Source organism: Metopolophium dirhodum, chromosome 6 (assembly GCF_019925205.1).
Source record: "Metopolophium dirhodum isolate CAU chromosome 6, ASM1992520v1, whole genome shotgun sequence".
Classification (NCBI taxonomy): Eukaryota; Metazoa; Arthropoda; class Insecta; order Hemiptera; family Aphididae; genus Metopolophium; species Metopolophium dirhodum.
The window spans coordinates 6,031,901-6,054,482 of record NC_083565.1 but is presented as its reverse complement, the minus strand read 5'-3'; the positions used below and the strand labels follow the sequence as shown (position 1 = coordinate 6,054,482).

At 26.3% G+C, this 22,582-nt stretch overlaps 2 protein-coding genes across 2 annotated transcripts; one reads left to right on the top strand and one right to left on the bottom strand.

Annotated features, from left to right (window-relative positions):
• The first annotated feature begins 857 nt into the window (after positions 1-857).
• LOC132946385 (mitochondrial pyruvate carrier 2-like) lies at positions 858-2,881 on the top strand. The gene is made up of 4 exons (XM_061016373.1): positions 858-1,187; positions 1,329-1,369; positions 2,063-2,259; positions 2,736-2,881. The coding sequence occupies exons 1-4, from the start codon at positions 1,103-1,105 to the stop codon at positions 2,788-2,790; spliced, it is 378 nt and encodes a 125-aa protein (XP_060872356.1). The 5' UTR covers positions 858-1,102; the 3' UTR covers positions 2,791-2,881.
• LOC132946384 (dosage compensation regulator) lies at positions 2,769-15,484 on the bottom strand. Its single transcript, XM_061016372.1, has 23 exons — positions 14,901-15,484; positions 14,481-14,647; positions 14,226-14,417; positions 14,031-14,161; positions 13,318-13,364; positions 13,018-13,244; positions 12,785-12,958; positions 10,103-10,300; positions 9,818-10,031; positions 9,509-9,748; positions 9,237-9,451; positions 9,051-9,168; positions 8,900-8,994; positions 7,232-7,444; positions 6,792-6,966; positions 6,009-6,185; positions 5,761-5,939; positions 5,504-5,677; positions 4,862-4,969; positions 4,486-4,601; positions 4,120-4,326; positions 3,830-4,056; positions 2,769-3,075 (listed from the first exon to the last, which is right to left on the bottom strand). The coding sequence occupies exons 1-23, from the start codon at positions 14,977-14,979 to the stop codon at positions 3,026-3,028; spliced, it is 3,723 nt and encodes a 1,240-aa protein (XP_060872355.1). The 5' UTR covers positions 14,980-15,484; the 3' UTR covers positions 2,769-3,025.
• Positions 15,485-22,582: the final 7,098 nt, after the last annotated feature.

The following is a 22,582-nucleotide window of genomic DNA, read 5'->3' as shown; positions in this document are numbered from 1 at the left end:
CTCGCCTTTTCCCCTCAACGACTCTTATTTGGAACTATATTTTTCTATTTCTTTAAGAATGAATCGTAAATATAAAACAATGATCACATTTTAAAATCGAAAATTTATACCATTAAATACTCATTGTACCTATATTGTAACCAAAATTAATGTGCAAAAGAATTATTTATTAGTGGCTAAATTGGTCACGTTAAATATTCCCTATCAATAATAAATATGTCGCGTATTTGGTATTTGTGTCGGTTGGCTCTGAAGTTGGTAAATTCACAGATTTCTATATAGTAGGTAATATAGGTATGTAGTATAATTATAGAAGTCTATGGATAAATTAGATGAAAATAAAACAAAAATTATTATATATTACAGCGCTATCTAACGACGAACCCGACATTCATTCGCAGTCTGTTTTACGCAGTTCAAGTTTAAAATAACGGCACGGATATGATTATTGATTGCAAAATGCCAAAATGTATCATTTTAAAACCAAAGTTTTCGTCTTTTGGGTTATTTGATTTTGCGTTGTAAATTCCAACATTCACTAGTAACAAAACTAAGTTTAACTCAGCCACCAAAATGAACAACAATAAAATATGAATCAGTTTCAACGGAAGGAGGGTATAAAATATATTATGATTTATGACGAAAGCCTTTGACTTTCTTACTTTTTTCCGAGGATTACATATAATAAGTATACAATAATATAGTATATTGAAGTTATATCGGGCCACGGTTTAAAACTTTGAAATATGAAAAATATAATATCTTAACCATGTTTCAGCCTACGGGCCGTGCATTGATAAAAAATATATTGTTTTCAAAGTATATTGATAAACCTTATCACTTAGTCAATAACTAATTATTTTGTATTTCTTACCATAATCTGAATAATATCGTCAAGACGTCGACCTTGTTGGCCTGTTCCATATCCCGGAGGGCACTTCAAGTTCATATTATAACTAATAAATTGACCAGTGACAATTATTACAATAATTATTACTCTATTTATCAATAATTTCTGTGGCCTGTGACACAGTTATTAATCAAATAATACGTCCTGTTGCTTAAAGAGTGATCGTTGACGAAAATCCTTATTTCCTAAATCATGTCGGTCGTCTACAAAGCCGTAATTTCAGCAGCTGACAAAGTTGTACCACGGGGCTTGAGGCCACTTTGGGAACATCCGGCGGGTAATTTACTAAGTACATTTTATGACTGACTATACACTACAGTCTTAAGTCTATAACCGATCTAACCTTTTTAGTCCGAATTTATGTGAGAAACATTATGAAATAATCACTACATTTAATTTTAAAATTATATTTTCACAGGTCCAAAGACTATTTTCTTCTGGGCACCCGCATTTAAATGGGTAATAATTAATAATGATGAGTAGAGCTCTGATGTTAATGACCAAAATTTCATTAAAATATATATTTAGAAATGTCAAAATATGTAATTATATGCCTTAAAATATATTAAATATACCTATTTTTTCCTACAAATGTATGCAAAAAGAGTTAATATTAATATTAATTAAAAAAAAATTATATACTCTTGAATGTGTATTTAAAATTAATTAGTTAGTGACTGATCTATTAAAGTTAAATTGTATATAGGTTAAGCACTTATAATATCAGAATTATTTCACTGTATAACAATTATTTTGCTGATATTTTTAAATTTAAAGACCTTTTACAATCTGGCAGTATGTTTTTATAAATATTTAATCTCCTAATTGTCTATTCATAAACACAAATAACGATGATAATTCATAATAATATGGACAATTTTTAATATTATACTTATAATTTATAAAACATAATATGCTACTTAATCTAGAAATCATCAAGTTATGCATTTATATGCTCAAAAATGTAAAATACGTAAACATATGCAAAATCAGTTTGCATAATTGTAAACTAAACTTCATGAATCAAATTGATATCATACTAAAATATAATTCTGGTCGCACAAAAAAATATGCAATCATAAACATCCGAGTTCTAATGATGAGCGTTTCTATTTAATCGATCTTATTAATTGTAATCATGTAACTTTCTAGGGCTTAGTTATAGCTGGCATTGGAGACATAACTCGTCCAGCAGAAAAAATTAGCATATCTCAATGCTCAGCATTAGCTGCTACCGGTATCGTGTGGTCACGATATTCACTTGTCATCATACCGAAAAACTGGAGCTTATTTAGCGTTAATGTTTTTGTGGGTGCTACAAATTTATATCACTTGATCAGAGCTTTTATGTAAGTTATATGTAAATATATATCTATAATAATTTAAACATTCTTACAGTTAAGTTTAAAAATGTATAGAATATTAAAAACGTGTTAAAAAAAGCAATCTTATAAAATATCCAGGGAAGGGACCTAAGAGACATGCCCTCTCCCACCATCATTGATGGTTAATTAGTAATTGATTTTTATTATTTATGAAATTATGTATTATAGTTTATTCATATGCTTGCCCCTCACGGCCTCACCATAATTAAAATTCTTGATACACTACTGCTTGTAGACTCTAAAAAAGATTATCAGTTAAACTTTTCACTTGTTACATTAATTTTATCATATTGTTTCTATTTGAAACCAATAAAAGTTTGCATTAATTTAAAACTATTAGATTTTCTAAAATTTTCTAATTTGAATTATAGTTTAGTTAAACAAATTAGTTTAATAATTATAGACATTTTAACAAACTAATATATTAATTAATGTTTCAGGTACCAGCAAGAACAAAAGAAGGCATTGGAAAATGGCAGTAAAAGTGATAATTAGATTTAATGTGCATTAAAATGTATAATTAAATGATAAAATAATTTTAATATGTTTTTGTTGTATAAATAAAAAGATTATTATTCAATTTAAATTAGGATGAATATATTATGCAATATTATAATATAATATTAGTTGTCCAATTGAAATAATAATAAAATCGCTATCATAATGAAATAAATCACAAATTCTAATAATGACATAGATAAATGACACATTTGTTGTACAACCATCTGATTCAGAAACTTCTTTTAAAGCCTTCCCCGCTATAACCTCTGAAACCTTGCCCTAAAAACAAATAAAAAGTATACTTAGATTATTATTTCTTAGAACTACATTAGATACAAGCAACATTTTATAATAATATTGTTAACTGTTATCTATAATTGTATAATGCATATTATATTATATTTTATATAATTAATATTATTAGTATGACAGTATACGTAATATGACTAGCTTGTAGTATGATAGCATTATTATTTGAAAATTGAAAATTATGTTAAAGAGAATTTTATAATAATATGTACGTTTAAAGGTATAGAGTGGTTAGTGGTTAAAACAACCCAAAAAGTTATTGAAACAAAACTTAATATTATTTACGACTATCTTGTCAATAATGTCTGCACGTGCACACTGCAATCACATATGACAGTGATAATGGTAGTAACTTACGTATTAAGGTAAACAAATATATAATAATAACATAAATAAATAATTTTATTGTTGTTAAATGTTGATAACTTTGAATAATATATTTGAAATTCAAAACACCTAATCATGAGATAGCCGACACCCCCATGGCCTATATAGTATAATATTATAAATAAATGTTGTCAAAGGTACTATTCAATTCTACTAATTCAAACTAATTGTATTTTAAATGCTTTAAATATTTAAAAAAATGTATTATTCAATGAAAACAGTTTATAATTTAACTAAAATAAATAAATGTATTAAAAAATTTATTTTATTTTATGAGTAAAACTTTTTATATTATAACTTAATAAAAATTATAAAAAAATCTTAATATGTTCCATACCTCTTACAGAGCGACCACCGCCATAATAACCTCTTTGATTATATCCACCACGAAATGACGAAGAATTTCCATGGTAACCTCTTCCTCGACTATAAGTTCCTCTACCACCTCTTTGAAAATTATTATTATTAGAGTAAGAATGATTAATATGTTGAACTTTAGCATCTGAGGTATCACCACTTTCATTAAATGTTTGGTTAAACTGTCTTTTGTAAATTGATCTATCACTATACATTTAAATAAAATGTATACGTTTTATTTAATTAATAAATTTAAAAATAATAACTTACCCTTGAACAAACGATATAGGAGAAAGGTTGTATCTACCACAGTTAAAATTACATAGTTCTTTTAGAAGATTTATAAGTTTAATATCTGTTTCACTTAACGTTGCAATAGATTCTGGTTCTTCAGATGCATGTACAATTAAACTTTCAATAGCTGGTCTTAAAGCTACAATTGCAGAAGCAGCTGTTGCATCCATTTTTAAAGTTATCCTATAAAGTATAAGATGATTCATAGCTTTGTTAAAAGAATATTACATTTTAATATAAATTTATAATACTGAGCATATTTTTCTCAAAGAAATTGAAAAACATTTTTTTAAACTTCTTTATATATTTGATTCTTTTTTTAAGTTGACAACCATTACATACCAGTTATCTAATTGGACTAATTCTTTGGTATATTCAATTTTGCGAGCACCAAACAATAGAAGATGAATAGGAGTTACCATGGTCATTTGCTTGCAAGATACAGCTCTAGTACGTACCTAAATAAAAAAAATTGTATTCAAAAAAATATTATTTTATAATATATACTTTATGCTTCTAATAGTTTTACATAAATTATTAACATTTAGAATTTTAGGGAAGTTTAAACCATAGGTATCATAATTATTAATTTCAATAACTGAAAAACACACCTAACTACTTATTAGGATTATTTTGTAGAATTACTATTTATTAAGTCATAGTACCATACAATTTTAACAAGTTAGATTAATTTAGACTAGAGTATGTCATATCTTACCTTCTCTGCAAATACAAAGAATGGTGATTGGAAAGAACCAGTCATGATATTATTACAATTAACAGATGTCTTATGAATAAGTGCAGCCTTTCCTTCTGTTGTGTATACCTATAAATAAACAAATTAATATATTTAATTAGATGTAATATCTACATTATCAAATGATCCTCAATGAGACTAAAACAGTAAATTCATTGGAATAAAATCAATATTTAGTATTTACTGCGCATAGTGATATAATATTATTTGCCATGTAAATACAATTAAAAATATAACAATATATTACATTTAATGTTTATTTCATTGGAATAAAAATGTCACTATGAAATATGCTTAACATATTTTGTTTTTAATTTGAATTCCAACAAAATGATATGACTCTAAACTCAATTCTAAATAAAAAGACACCAGTTATGTGCAGTCTTTAAAACACGATCATCAAAGTTAAAAGGTATAGGAAGGATGGATGTGTCAATATGAATAAGAGTCACTATCTGGTGTATTCCAATATTAAATTACTAGTCCAATAAGCTTTCAAAAAAGTTTTTTTTCAGAATTTCCAGTTCCAAAACTCAATTTCTGTATCGATACATTTTTATCATTTTTATTATAAATAATAAATATATAAAAATAAAAAGTAACCTTTCGTTTTTCTTTATGATAACACACATTAGGATAAAATCCCATTGTTAAAATGGCAGATACTATATCTAATATTGGTTCTTCGTGCATTCCAGTTTTTCCAAAATCAAATCTCTGCCTTTCAAAACATATTTCAGGAAATCCGATTTTGATAAATAGATCTTTCAGTTGTTCCTGAAAAAAATGCATTTTTAATATTATAAATGTACGATTATTATTATTTTAAATATTATAAATAACTTTAAATAAGTAGATACCATAACATCTGCTGTTGTAGTCAATGATGGTTGCGACAACATTTTACGTTCACAGTATTCTGTTGTATCAATATTACGATAGACTAAAGATTGCCATTGATGAAAAGCATTTAGTACAGTCAAATGATCAGAACAACGGTTACCAGAGAATGCACGCTGTGCTGGTGTCATTCTATGATCTAAAAACATATAAATGAGAAAAAATATTGATTTGAAACAAACAATTTTACATATATAAAATTAGTTACCAAATACGAATATATCTGTCATGTTTGAACAGATAGCAGCTATAATAGCTAGAGCGTCACCTAGCATTAAGATATTTCCCAACACCATCATGCGACCAATCTGTGGCTCGATTGGTAATTTTGCTAAAATACGACCAAGTGACGTTAACTCTTCATTTATTCCAAGACATTTCATCTCTAAAATGTTTGAATATAAAATAATAGTACATTAATAAAACTATAATAGAATATTTAGAAACATTTATGCAGTAAAACATTTATTTTTGCATAAGTTTTAAAGTAATTAGAAATTAAGAGCAAAATTTAAAAAAAAATTCAGTAGAGTCTAAAAATATCTATAAGTATTTATAGAATTATTCTTAATAAAAAAGATTTTTACTAGAGAACAAACAAGAGAAAACGTTTAATTATTAATAAGGGTTGTAAGTTACAATGTAAATCTAATGTAAACTCTAATATTAGTTAATAACCATATAGATAGTTGATGCTTAAAGAATAAAACAAAAACATGGTGATATTTTAAGTAATTCAAATTGCTGCTTACTATGATATTCAAATAAAATACAGTTCCCCAATATAATTGGTAATGTTTGCAAACCAAATTGAAGAAATACATTAATCAACTCAATGTAGATCTTCATTGTTTATTAGTTAAAAGTATATGTTAGAAACATAACTAACCAGTAAAACAATATTATTTGTTTCATTGATTAATTTAGTTTGCATTTAAGAACCAATAATTTTCTTCTTATTTATTTGAATAACACAATAGCAACATTTTACCTTTGAGCATCACTTGGGCTTCAATTACAGCATCAATAGGAGGAGGTTCAATAGCCTTGCTAAGAAATTGTCCAATATCTCCAAGTCGTAACAATTTAATAGATAAAGCTATTTCATGTAAAGGTGTACGGAAAATTTCTGGTGTTATGTGATCATCCATTTTATCATAACGTGCCTTTAAAATTTAGTATTTAAAATAAAAAATAAAAAACCATAGAAAGTATACATAATGAAAAGTACCAAAACTCGTATACTATTAAATTAATCAAATTTAATATGTAATTAAAAATTATCATACGGCAAAATATAATTTTATTCAATTTAAAATTGTATTCAATCATTATAGTTCATACCTTGGTCATATTAAATAAATGTATTTATTTTAAAATTTAAATTAATTATTTTCTTTTTTTTTTATATAATATATAATCTTTGATTACCTTTGAGCATAAGTGAAAACAGAAACCATCTTTAACACGGCCCGCTCGACCTTTTCTTTGCTGCATGTTTGTCTTAGACGCCCAAACCGTTGCATAATGAGTCATATTATTATGTGTAGTAAATAATTTTATCTTTGCTTTGCCATAATTAATTACAAATACTACATCATTAATAGTTATTGATGTTTCGGCTATATTAGTAGATAAAATCACCTGAAAAAAATTAGATTTTTTTAAATAATTAGATAATTTATAACTAAAATTTCAAAGTGGTTTGCTTTTGAAATTTTTCCATTGGTCTAATATAAAACTATATTAGTTGTATATTTGATTTATACTAAGTAGCTAATATTGTTCATTGCTAATAACTATTATTAGGGTTACAATATGTCCCGGTTTAGCAGGGACTTTACCTGTTTTGAATATAGCTTTCCAGTGTCCCAATAGTTTTGGAAATGTCAATTGTCCCAGGATTAAACTTCTTTAATTTATGTTAACATTTTTGTCTTTTACTAAACATTTCTAGTAGAGAAATAATATTGTTTTGATACATGATAAAATAATCAAGTTGATTACTTGATTAACTAACAAAATCTATTTTTAAATTATTTCACCAGCTTAGTGACTACAATTATTGATCAATTAGTTGTTTTGAATATGATTCATTGTTTTCACATCTCTGACATCAAATGTTGACTATCACTAATCAGTTATCGTTAATTGATAATTTTGTCGGATATTTATTTCAATTTGTAACATTAAGTTAGCTTAAACCTTAAAAACATAATATAGTGTAGAGTGCTGACCATAGTGTGTGGTATTCCAGTTACGAAAAAATGTTAAATGTGGTGGTTGATAGTGGAGGAATGGCAAGATTTTTCCCATAAAAATTATACAAAAAATGTTTAGCCCAATTTAAGTAAAATAAAATTTGACAACCCTAACTATCCTATGTATAATTATTTATACACATTAAAAAAATAAATAGTTTGCTGTATCAATTAGATAATCAATTAACAACATAATTCAGAATTTTAACTAGTTAACCTGTAGTTATAATAGCATCAAAGTATATCAAATATTGGATTTTTATTTAAAAATGTGCTTTTATTAAGATTTTCAATATTGTTTTTGCTTTATTTTAACTTTAAAGTGTTTTCATTAGTTTAATAGATCTATAACAGTACTTTCCTGTTATACGAGACTACAGATATTATCGAGACTACCACCAAAGATAGTAATCGGTCAAAAAGTCCGGAATGAAAAAAGTTGGACATAAAGTCGAAGTACATTTTTACTGTCGGACAAAAAGGTCCGAAAATACAAAATTGTCTATTAAATTTATTTTTATATTCCTATTACCACAGACTACCTTATATTTATTAATCATATTTAATTCTTTTATATATTTTTTAATATGTAGGTATTATGGAGAATGGAGATGGCCAAATTCAAATTTATTATACATGTAAAAAAAAAATTAAATAAAGAAAAGATTTTAATATCCAGTAATTATTTGTAATATATTTTACACGGTAAACGCCACACTTGGCGTACGGGCACTCAAAACAATAAAACAATAATAAAACTATTGTTATAGTCATAATACAATTAAAATATAAAATTTTTAAACATTCAATATAATATTATATAATGTTTTTTTTTTACCTTTCGTACTCCAGATGGAACAGGTTCAAAAACTCTACGTTGATCTGCACACGGAATTTGTGAATGGAGTGGTAGTATACAAAACTTTGAAGATGCTAAAAAAAAAAAAAGATAAGTATTCTATATTGAAAGTAAATATCATTTAACAAACCAAAAAATTGTTTCTGATTTAAATATTTTTGGAGTGCAAAAATTAAATTCCAACCAGGTAAAAATATTAGAACCGCTCCAGGTGTATTCATCTCTACTTCAATGTGCGTTAATAATGCCTAAAACATGAATTATATTAAATTTTATTATTACTGTTATTGTTAGCTTATATTCGAAAAATACTCGCTTCAATAATTTCAAAATCAACATCTTTTTCACTTATCATGGCCACTTTAGATTTAATCTCAGGAGGATAGTCATCAGATACAAGTAAATTACAATTTTCTTCCTGATCTTGTGCTGCAATGACAGACTCTTCTTCTTTATCTTTATTTTTACGTTTTCTAATATCTGGAGTTGGCTGATAGTTTAACACTTGAACAATATCTTCGAGAAAATATTCTGAAAATAAAGATTGTAAATAATATTTTCAATCGATATCATAAATGATCAATTTACCCTTCACAGGATAGCATCTCCCTTCTACATCAATGACTGGACAACAATTAAAGTATTTAGAAAACATATCAGTATTTATGGTTGCCGACATAAAAATAACTTTTAGGTCAGGATAGTTATATACCATATCTTTGAGTACAACCATGAGGAAATCACTATTTACATCACGTTCATGTATTTCATCAACAATTATATGTGATATGCCACGCATACCATTTTCCAATTTACGTAATAATACACCTACACACGTTTTTTTAAATTGTAGATCATTACTTCAATATAAAAATATTTAGAACAAAAAATATTTACCAACTGTACAAAACAAAATTGCCCCATAAGGTCTCGGAAATATGCTATCAAATCTAACACTATAACCAACACTTAAACCTATATCTTCTTTTCTTTCAAAAGCCACTCTATCAGCAACAGAGATGGCAGATATTTTTCTTGGTTGCGTACAAATTATATTACAGTATGCTCCTTGGTCATTTTTCAGGTACTCATCAAGTATAAATTGACAAACCTAAATTATCAAATTATGTATAGGTAAGAGTAAAATACATTAAAACAAAATATTTTACAATCATAACTAACCTGAGTAGTTTTACCACAACCAGTACTACCTTGAATAATAACTATAGAGTTTTTTTTTATTACATCTAATATATCATTTTTTTTAGCAAATACTGGAAGTTGGCTACGCATTGCAATACTTTCTTTAAAACCTTCTGAAGAATTTAATTTTATAGCATAATCTTTAGCTAGTTCTTCACTTAATTGATCTAAAGTAGCCTGTAAATATCAATATGTATTTTAATAAATTGATTAACACATTTCGTAACTATAAATACTCGTTTGTATAATATCTCATTATTCATTAATATTATCATTACTCTTTGCATATTATGTCATCAATATTTTAAAATTAAAATTATAAAAAAATATATGCAGGGTAATCACCAAGCATGTTAACTCCTATTATTTAAATTTAATAATAAAAGTATTCTAAACATTTTATTTAAAATTATTAAATATTTTTGTAGTACTTTGTAGAGCAGCATTTCTCAAACTGTGGGTCGTGAAATATTTTTTGAATTATATAGATTTCAAGAAATTTATGTTAAATTAATATTAAATATACTTATTAAATATATTATTATGTTATTAAATATACTTATATTATTATAGTAATACAGTGTGTCCCGTTTTAAATGTACCACTAAATATCTCAGCCCGATAATCTTAGATTGAAATACGGTTTGCTGCAATAGCTAAGGGGTACTGAAGTACACATTTAAGGGCAAATTTCAAATTTTTAACTCTTGTAGTATGCGCATGCGCAATACAAACTTTTTTTTTTAAATTGCAACACCTATTTTTTTCACCAGATATGGATAGACTATTTTATTTTAAGTAATTTTGATCCATTGACCATAGTTCTAAACCTAAAATTGAATGAGTTACAGCTTTTGGAAATTTTAAAATAATTAATTTTTTTCGATTTTACCTAAAACATACCTGTTTCATACAAAAGTAAATCATTTTTGAACTAAAATGAAATGCATTTAAATAATTTATTACAAAATTACCTAAAAAAAAATTTATAGCTAATTTAAATTTAATTAATTTAAAAATAAATTTACCAACTAAATTGACAATGACGTTGTAATTTGCGTTATTATTGTGCGATAAAAGTTATTGAATTATTTCCAGTTTTATTATTAGTACTTTGATAATAGTACTAAGAATAAAATGAGAAACAATGTACTATTATCAAAGTACTAATAATAAAACTGGAAATAATTCAATAACTTTTATCGCACAATAATAACGCAAATTACGTCATTGTCAATTTAGTTGGTAAATTTATTTTTAAATTAATTAAATTTAAATTAGCTATACATTTTTTTTAGGTAATTTTGTATTAAATTATTTAAATGCTTTTCATTTTAGTTTAAAAATGATTTACTTTTGTATGAAATTCAAGCGTGTAATGTTTTAGGTAAAATCGAAAAAATTTAATTATTTTAAAATTTCCAAAAGCTGTAACTCATTCAATTTTAGGTTTAGAACTATGGTCAATGGATCAAAATTACTTAGAATAAAATAATCTATCCATATCCGGGGACAAAAATAGGTGTTGCAATTTAAAAAAAAAATTTGTATTGCGCATGCCATACTACAAGAGTTAAAAAATTGAAATTTGTCCTTAAATGTGTACTTCAGTACCCCTTAGCTATTGCAGCAAACCGTATTTCAATCTAAGATTATCGGGCTAAGATATTTAGTGGTACATTTAAAACGGGACACACTGTATAGTACCGTGGGTAATAAATAATTATTCATCGTATATTTATTTATTACGACGGGTATTAATACGCCTCATTATTAAAAGTACATTATTTTGTAAAAATATATTGATTATAAACCTATAAAATACCCAATAAAAGTAATAAACAAATTTTGTTTTTTATAACTAATTTTTGAAAAGTTAAACCACGTGGGTCGTGAATGATTTTTCTATGGAAATTTGGGTCGCGGTACAAAAAAGATTGAGAAGCACTGTTTTAGAGTATTTTGTTGCGATACAAACTTCTGTTTTCAAATGAGAACCCCCTTTTTACTATTATTTATTTAGTAGATAATTTTTTGAAAATGTTGATATACCTAATTTAAAAACCAAATTAATAGTTTTTATACTAAGGAACAGGTTTTAAAATCCTCAAAAATGGTTTTACAAAAATATAAAATAGATGTAATGTTGAATCTAATGTTTATTTATATTTTTCCAAAACTAAAATGTTGATTGATTAATATTAATTACTATAATTTTCAAACCACTATAGTACCTATATTATCTTCCAAACCTATTATCATGGACCTATTATCCTTGGAAAACAATGTTATATAACTTAAAACTACTAGTTCAAAGTGTAATATTGATGTCATACATTTTCAAAAAATTATCGGCTAAATAGTTTACAATAGAAAAGTGAATTTCAATTGAAAAACAGAAGTTTGTATCTCTACAGGGCACAGCACACTTCTTATATAGTACAAAAACCTTGAACATTTGAAAATATAGTCTTTAAGTATATTTAAAAATTCCAAAAATCAGATTTTGAATAACTGCGTTATTGAAAAAAAATAGGATGAGCATGCTTGGTGAATCACTATGTATACGAAAAATTAATATAACTATACTATGTAACTTTTGACAATTTTTAAAACTAAATTTATGAGAAATACAGTCTTAATTTTTAACTTCAAACTTACAGTAGCCAAAGGACCTTCATCAATATTTATAGCCAACCAGGGATTCCAATTTGGTTTAGGTGGTGACCACGGAATAACTCCTGTTAATCTAACTGGTTTTGTCTCATTAAATTCCGCAAGTACTTGATTAGAAATTAATGAAATTGTAGTTTCTGGTTCAATGACAGTATCATTCTTCAAACAATAAATATACACATATAATAAATATTTATTGTCTTAACTATATAATTTACCTTAATCACAGGTTCAATATTTAACTCTTGAAGTATATTATATACTTTGTTTAATATTAAAGGATCAACATTTACTTCATATGGTTCTACTATGTTTAAAATAGTTTTTTTCAAAGATCCTGAGAATGCTTCAATAACACCTAAATGGTATAGTTGACGAATCAAGGAAAGTGCACAACTTTTGGATGCTGATTGTTTGTTTGAACCACTTTCATGAGCAGTTACATCTAAATCAAATAAATACAATTGTGTTGTGAGTTATAGAAAAAAAACTTATCATATTTTTAAGCAATAATTTACTTCTTCCAAGTTTAGCTACATATATTGACATTTCTGCAACAAAACTCCTGAAAATTATATAAACTAGATTAGTTTGTTTACTTGAATATTAATTATTTAAAATAATAAAACAGCCGGTCAAGTAGGTAACTGCTTTGCTGTACAGTAGATAAACCCTACATACTATATTCTAACCAAAATCCTTTAGGACGTTACAGTGACATGTCTCCGTTTTACAAATGCGTAACATAGCAACTTTTAGGCTCAGCAGGACACATTTATCTCCGTTAGCTTAAAAATTAGAGGGAATTGACCTATTATAAAATTTAAACACAATATAATTATCTATACAATGACATAGGCATTTTATTATATTTTAATTATAAAGCGAGTTATGTGTATTTTAAAATTGTAAACTGTTTGTACATCTTAAAACCTCACAACTCGCTTTAAAATTAAAATATAATTAAAAGCCTATGTCATTGTCTAGATAACAATCTTACCTTTAAATTTTATGAGAAGTCAATTTGCAGTAATTCTTAAACTAACGGAGATAAACATGTTCTGCTAAGCGTAAAATTTGCTGTGTTACGCACTTGTAAGACAGAGACAACAAATGTCACTGTAACGTCCCCTTAACTAGTTTAAAGAGTGGGTATATATTTTTATTTGTATAAACAATATTAGTACAATTGTACAAATTATAGGAGATATAATAAGAGTATGTTACTTACTTTCCCATGAAACTATATTTGTAATCGATGTTTTTTAACTTATTAGATTGAATAAATTGATTTAAACGTGATTTGGCATTATCAATTGTCCAATTACCATGCACAGCAGCATTCACATCTAAACTTTCTGCCTATTAATACAATTTAAAAAATATATTAACAAATAGTAATAATTAAAAGTAAAAACGATTTTACCTCTTCAACTTTATTTTCGTCATTCAAAAAATCTTTAAACTGAAAATTTGTCTTTCCAATTGGTCGATAAGCTTCACCAAGCATATTTGGAGTTTGGCCTTGTTGATACACAGATTTTGGCGGCACATTATTCATTAATCTTTGGGATGCATTAACCATTGAATCATTTGAAGCAGGACCAGAAATACAATTCTAGTAAAACCCATACTTAATTATAATAACAATAAGTTTAGCATATTAGATTAATAAACTTACAGTTGGTAACGAATCAGTAGATACCAATCCTTGCCTTGTCAAGTATAAGAGATAGTCTTTTGATGCATTTCCTTGAGCATCTTTTTTATTAGTTGAATTTCCTACACCTACATAGTTATGTCCACCAACAGTAACTTCACATATAAACCGTAGATTAAACTTTGAACCTAGAATAAAATATTCAGTTTCTATAATTTCTTATAAAGTATAAACATTATTGTTAATTTATTTTTTGGTTATCATACTCTTGTAAAATCCCAAATGGGGATGTTACAAAAATCATATGACCCAACTATAACAATGTTTGCAAAATGTATTGTGTTTATATTCTATACTCAATAGCAAACAGAAAACATAAATATCACAAAATAAGATTAAACATTGCAAATTTTTTACTAATAAAAAGTTCATCAATTTTACCGGCTTGCTTGATTTCGAACTGTGGTTCCAAATTATTTTTTGCACACCATTCATGTAGAAAAGCTTTTGGATTAGCCATTCTGAGGTGTACCTATTTCTTAGGTAATTGAGCCTTATAATACGGTATAATTAGTAATAAGTAATAACTAATAACTAATACTTTGCAAATAACAAATTCACGTTAATAGTTGTGTATGTTGTTATGTATATAGGTATCAGTTATGTTATTAGATAATAAATAACATTTTTAAATTTTATTTTGAGTTGTGTTATTATTTGTTTAGCATCATAGTATGATAGTACAATCACTTAATCTGTTGTACAATCATACTCTATGGGTAAAAATGCACAATTAATGTACAATCTTAGAATATAGTTAGATCATAATATTATTACACTTTTCTTTGTGGAGTTCAAACACAGTATACACGAGTTCGGAATTATAACTTATTTTAGTTAAATTGTAACTAAAAAGCAAAAACTTATATGGATTTGTGTTAAAAAGAATACAAATTTTAATAATAATTTATTTTATAAAATCACGAAAAGTATATTATAGAATAAGGCGACAACTAAACACTCCGACACTCGTCCGACGTACGGCCCGATAAAAAAACGTCCGATTTCCGAACTACCGATCATGACGATAAGACGTTGTCATGGTCCCGAAATGAGTAGTACAATTAAACGGCCACAGGCTGAGCTGCGATCGCTAGGGTTGCTATTTCAACCCGCGTAGAATAGGGGTTATTTATGTTTTTTGCGTTTATGCCTTTAGGGAAAATATATGCATTATTGAAAACCATGACCCTTTTAAAATTGTATAGCTTGCAGAATTATGCATCAGGGCCTAAAATTACGATATTTTGCTACTGCACACCTAATTCCACACAAAAATATTTTAAAATAATGAACATGCCATATTATATAACTTCATTGCACAATTGTTTTTGCTATTTATTAATAATTAGGTAGTTATAATAAATACAATCTAAGACAATCTTCCATAAAAGTCCTTGATACCTATATGACTAAACATTTTAAATTAAAAACGAAATAGCTTGGGTGCATAAGGTAACAAAAAAAATTAATTAATAACATTTAATAATATACATACACATTAATTTAATTTCAGTTTTTTATAAGTAAAACTGCAAGTGTTCAGAATAATTCTCTGAAATAATAATTGCATGTATTTTTACCAATATTGTTATTTTACATTGTCAATGAAGCCTGGATGTTTAGACTTTAAATCACTACATCGTATTTGTTTATCGACTATCATTATTTCTTAAATTATATTCAATGTTATTTTTGTTGACGCGAAAACTTCGGTATAATTATAGTGGTGGACGCCAGACGGTGATAAACTGATAACTATTTTCATCGAAAAAATATTGCCTTTCCACGAAAACCGACACCGCGCTGATATCGATGGTTAAGAAATAATACTTTGGTAGTTCAAGTTTGGTATTTCGTTTAACGTGATATCGTAATTCGAGCAACTCACAGACATCATAATTTATATTATTGTTAACTTTGTGGAAAACACGTAACAGGAATTAACTATGTCGATCAGGAATTAACGGTTTATGTTGAAGCTTCTGAAGTTATAAAAAATTCAAAAGTTTTGTGCCATTTCAAAGGCGATTGTTATTATAAAATATAAGGTAGGTAATACAATAAATTTGTATCATAAAGAAATTATACTAGTTTTGTTTCAGTTTATTTAGTAATAAATATAAAACAATGATTTATAAATTAATATATTATAAGATTAAACAATAAATTATCATAAGTAATACCTACTTACATATTACATAAAGTATTATTTTATATTATATTTATCAGCCAATAGCCATATAGATAAATATTATATTATACAATAGGTTATAGTATTGATTAGTGAACAAGGGACGGATACTTAAAATATATTATTAACTTTAGTTTATTGTATATACCGTCTTATGGAAGAAAATTATGAGCTAAAAAAAATCATATTGCGGGTTAATTTGTCTATACACTCAGCTCTGTATTATAAAAAAAAAAACTAGAAAAAAAGGCCGGGCACACTCAAATGTAAAACTCTGGGTCCACCTATGCTTGGGTTAATAAACTTATTAGTTATTATATTATAAGCCACCCAGAATATATAGTATAGTCAGTACATATTATTTTTAGTGTTAAAAATTTTAAACGAATACAATATGCTAATTAGTAATTTTCAATAATTTAATTGAATATTAATCAAATAAAAATGTATAAAAGCCGAAAATAAGTACTGCGCACTTTTAAATTTGCTGCCGCACATTTAATATTAGCTACTGCACATAGTGTGTGCTACTGCATACAATTTTAGGTCCTGTTATGCATTTATACATGTGTATATGTATATATTTCATAAATATTATTTTATTATTGTGTGAATTGTAAATTATAAAACGCTATAATTATCTAGTTATATTTTACTTTAGTTAAAGGCTTGAAAGTTTAGAGTCAAAAATATATCTCAGCAGAACGGCAATTAAAAAAAAAAAATAATAATGTACAATATATTCCTTTGAATCACGAACTAAGATACCTATTATATTATTAGTCCGTGTTCCGTGCTTTTAATATTATTAGCAATACGACGCTGCTATCTAGTGGTGGGTATTGTTATAAGATTCCTTCTAACGTAAAACGCTCGACATCATAGCTGAAATCATGATTCATGGACATTCACTATCGTTTATAATCCAAGAGTCTAAGACATGGCTGTGGTAGTAAGGCGTTTAATGACGGCGTGTTTATATCTCCCTCATAGATCTATTGATCTATGAAGACATGAAGTATGAATTATGATCTAAATGGCCAAAGATAAAAACAACACAATAAATAGAAAAATCACTAGATAGCGCTTCAATTTAACTTTTAGATTTTGAGCGGAGCTAGGAAGCTAGTGGTTGTACATGGTGTTTATTTTTTTTTATCCTGTAGACACAATTTCTACTAGAAGGAGTGTTTCGATTTCAACATATAGTATCTTATCTTTTGGCAAATTGGATCAGAGTGGTACTTTAGAGAGGTATTTTTTTCGGTTTTCTCAATAGATATTTAATGTCACGGGAAAAACCACCGACAAATTACGAAAAACCGCTAAAAACGGGATTTTAAGAGGACATCACACCCGAATGTATTGTCTCCGTCTTACAAATGTACAACATAAAATCTGTTTTGCGTGGGTCAATTTTTCTCGCACCATATTTGTTGTAGAACTACCAAATGTTCACAACACGTAAAAAAGAACTTTATCTGTGCAACAACATAATTTTTTTTTTTAATAGCACTATCCAATCATTTTTTATTAGTAAATTAAAAAAACAAAAAACGAAATGTTTAGAAGCAAAGAACTTTTATTTTATTTATGTTATCTAAAATATAAGCTTTAAATATTTATATTAACTGTTGAATATTTATTTATAAATAAATAATAATATAATTATAATATGCAATATGCTATGCTTTATAATGATGTATCATTAATCATAATAATATTATTATACCTATTAATACAAATATTGTTGTAATAATTACGTATATAGTATAATATAACCACAATATTTAGTAACTAGAAAGGTATTCTAAAATAAAACTGTTCAAACTAAAAATTAAAATCAATTGTTTTAAAAATATAATACAAGGTTAATATTTTATATAAAATTAGGTATTCCTGTAATAGTATATTAGTATACACTATACCTACGTCCTACATACAGATTTGGGTAGTATTCCGAATACTTTTTAAATACTATGTTTTGAAAGTATTCAATACGGTATTTTGAATACTTTTTACAAGTATTCTGAGTACAGTATTCGGAATACTTTTTTTCTTATATAGGTATTAGGTATACTCTTATATATTACTAATTTTACTTATTAATTATATTAATTTGAATATAATTTATAACTAATAGATAGCCAGATAGGTGTTTCGAGATTATAATAATGTTTATTTATAAACACAAAATTGAAAAAATAATATTTTTGCTATTGAAATCTAAATCTACTGAAAAAAAGTATTCGAAAAATATTTGTAATACTTTTTGTGAAGTATTCCAAATACTTAGAAATATTATTATCATAAAGTATTTTACCCTGCAAGTCTGCCTACATAATATATAATATTATACTAATATATTAATAAGGTAAAAATGAAAATAATACCGTATATTATATTGTGTGATGAACAGTGGCGCAATTCACAGGGCTCCTCGGTTTTTTTTGGGGGGGGGGGGGGAGCCAAGATCTCATATACGATATTCTTACTATAATAGTATAATCTATAGTATTCTTATACTATATTATTTTTTTAATTTAATAACAATAAATAATAATGTCTACTCTTTTATGCTTAGAGAATTCGAATTACGAGTACCTATGATAAAAAATCTGTCTAAAATTAGGTATATATAAGATATAACTAATAATTATTAACTATGAAACGTGATAAAACGATATTTTTTAGAGTTATAATAAGGTATGACTGTTTTTAATTTTTATTATCAGGTAAGGGTCTTACTGCCCCAGTCTAGAAATTTTCACATGGGCCCTTTATTATCAAGTTGTGCCACTGGTGATGATGTGGTCAATGACCAATATAACACGCATTTTATAAACTATAAAGTTGTATTATTTTTATTTAATCAATAATTAAACAATATTAATTGTTTAACTAACTACTCAATAGGTATATAAGTACATCTTATTAAAATCATATGTTTTTAAAAATGTAAGTAGATATACTATAAAAAATTGGTATACTTTTAAAATTAAAAAAATCGCAAGTACTCAAATAATTTAGAAATGTAGGTACTTGAAACCTGAAGGACTTTTTAAGTAGAAAAAATTGATTTTATAATTATATATAGGTACCTGCTTGCCTGTTTTAATTCTAAGTGTGTTATTTTATTTTAATATTATGTCAGAAGCAGTAAGAAATAAGTGGAATTAGTTATGTACTCTTTTGTCGATTATAAATACAATATTATGCTTTAGATTAGATAATATGTTAATTGCGATATAAAAGCAAACTATGCGTCCATGCTACCAAATATGAATTTAATTTTGTAATAATAATAATAAAATATACTTCAATACCTAAGACCTTAATTATAATTAATAATTGAAATACACAATATTCCTTCTAATAAATTAAGTTGGATCTTGATTCACAAATCACAAATAAAAGTGTTTGATATCAATAATTTAATAATTGCCAATAGGCCACATATTTTATTCATATTATTATTGTTTTTATTAATCTGAATCATTAAATAAATTTTCCATTTTAAATAGTCAATTGCCAATCATCGTGTGTAAGTTGTAGTGAATCGGTAAAATATATAATTCATGCTTATTATACGAATACAAACGAAGAAATGCGTTTATATCATGTTATTACTTTTATCTGTGAATTAAAATGTTTATAGTTTCACGCGGTCAATAGTAAATTAAAATGATAAATGACTGTTATCGCCGATAAAAATTGTATGACTTTATGTTTTGAATCTATAAATCTGTATGATATTGAGTAATTGGCATTGTAGTTTATTATTAGCTGAATACTATAACCAATACTTCCATTTCCTAAGTTCCAAGTTAGGCATATACAACGAAAATTGTCATATATCGAAATTATTATTAGGTATTTAAAAACAGTTGTCTTTACCACCTAAGGTCTGAATGCAGAATACACAATAGGTGCAGCTATTGTATATTTTGTATAGGTACTACTGTACTAGGTAGTCGCGCTATATATTTCACAGATAATATTCGTCCATTTCGTTTTTAAGTGCTGCCAAGTGCGTTTTTTGTCGTCGCCGTCCCAAATTAACAAACCATCGTAATAAATTATTATTATTTATTTCCCTAAAAATAACAAGTTACCTATATAATATAATACACCTATTCTATTTACATAAAGTATAAATACGTGAAACTTAATTCTAGAATAACCGGGCGTAGTTCTCTTGTCGTCAAGACATACAATTAACGCCAAATTAGAGGCATGCTCAGGAATATTCAATGGTGATGGGAAGGCCTGACGAGAGCGGGGAAAATGGGAATTCCCAGTTTTTAAGAGGGCCCGGGAATTTGAAACTACTAAATTTTTTCTAAATTAAAGAAAAATTGAAAGTAAGAATTGAGAAAACACAGCAAAAAAAATTAACTCCTAACAGTTACCTGACAAAGCTAATTTCACCGATTTATATCAATGACATTCATTCTAAAAAAAAATCGTGCCATATGTATCTTTAATAATTTTAATTGCTATAATAACTTATGAATTATGAGAAACCTTGTATTAATTTGTTATACCTTAACAATTTTTTTCTTTTTCCCTATTATTATTAAGAAAAATATACTTTAATTTTTACTTCTCAAAAGTACCAACTCACTAATCAGAATCTAAAATGATAGGTATTATGATTATTATGTTCTGATGTGCGATTACCTATGATAAAAAATTATAAAAGTGATAATATTTTATATTAATAGGTCAATATGAAAATCACAATTACATTTACCTGAACCATATAGATAACAATAATTCTTGGAGGCTAACCCCCCCCCCCCCCCCCCAAAAAAATAAAAAAATACTCCTTTCTAAATACATTTACATATATATAAACAAACACACGTCATAAAAAGATGCACTTGTTCCGCGAATGGGTAAACATATATTATAAAAATATAATATTTTTAGAATATTGCGGAAGTCAGAAGTTAATATGATTAAAGATGAAATCGTTGTCAAATTACGTATTCACCAAGCATAAAGGTGGTGTGAAATTTAATGGCTGGATTTCGATTTTCGTTAATTGTATCAGCCACCCGCCGTACATTTTACAATCGTATATAATATTATATATTTATTTATCTGTTTTACTTCTAGTTTTTGTATGCACAATTGATATCGTCAAAATGCTCGGTGCAATAATTATAATTATGATAAACGATGACAATAATATATTATATTAAATATTAACTATATAATAATTAGAGGACAGAATTTTATGATTTTACATTTTCATTCCCTATGAATCTTCCATAATATTGAAATGTATATGCCAATACTGCAACAACCTATACAAAAAAAAAATCACAATGACAAAAAAAAAACACTATTCCTATTAAGTATTACAGAATACTATATATTGATTCGTCAATAATGTGAAATATGGGGTTTTATGCCCTTTTATAGTTTGACAGGTACATAAGTAGGTATTTTAGTTTGTTTATTAATATTATGTTTGTTAGTGTATTTTCAAATCTTCAAAATCAAAAAACTAAATTTGTACTATACTTTGTTATTTTGCTTTCCATAATTTTATAAGTGTTATCTACATTTTCCTTATTGGCGATTATCGCAAAAAGTCCGTTCTTATCAATTATCAAATTAATATTTAGTAAACGGTAAAAAAGTCAGGGGAAAAATGTCCAAGGAAAAAGTATTGACAAAAAGACGAAAATTCAAAAAAATATAATGTTTCAGCGATTTGTGTCTGATGAATAGTGGAGGTCATATATCGAACATTTACTGAACATGTGTTCTACACTTATAAGTATAAATATAAATATATTTATACCAAAAACTCCCGATTCTCTTGTTAGTTGTTTACAATGGTTGGTGAACTTGT

Excerpts from the sequence above, each read along its gene's own strand:
- LOC132946385 (XM_061016373.1), top strand. The coding sequence starts at position 1,103 with ATGTCGGTCGTCTACAAAGCCGTAATTTCAGCAGCTGACAAAGTTGTA. Across the intron at positions 1,188-1,328 it reads ACTTTGGGAACATCCGGCGG|GTCCAAAGACTATTTTCTTC; the intron begins GTAATTTACTAA and ends ATATTTTCACAG. Across the intron at positions 1,370-2,062 it reads GGGCACCCGCATTTAAATGG|GGCTTAGTTATAGCTGGCAT; the intron begins GTAATAATTAAT and ends GTAACTTTCTAG.
- LOC132946384 (XM_061016372.1), bottom strand. The coding sequence starts at position 14,979 with ATGGCTAATCCAAAAGCTTTTCTACATGAATGGTGTGCAAAAAATAAT. Across the intron at positions 12,959-13,017 it reads ATATTGAACCTGTGATTAAG|AATGATACTGTCATTGAACC; the intron begins GTAAATTATATA and ends TATTGTTTGAAG. Across the intron at positions 4,057-4,119 it reads CCTATATCGTTTGTTCAAGG|TGATAGATCAATTTACAAAA; the intron begins GTAAGTTATTAT and ends TTAAATGTATAG.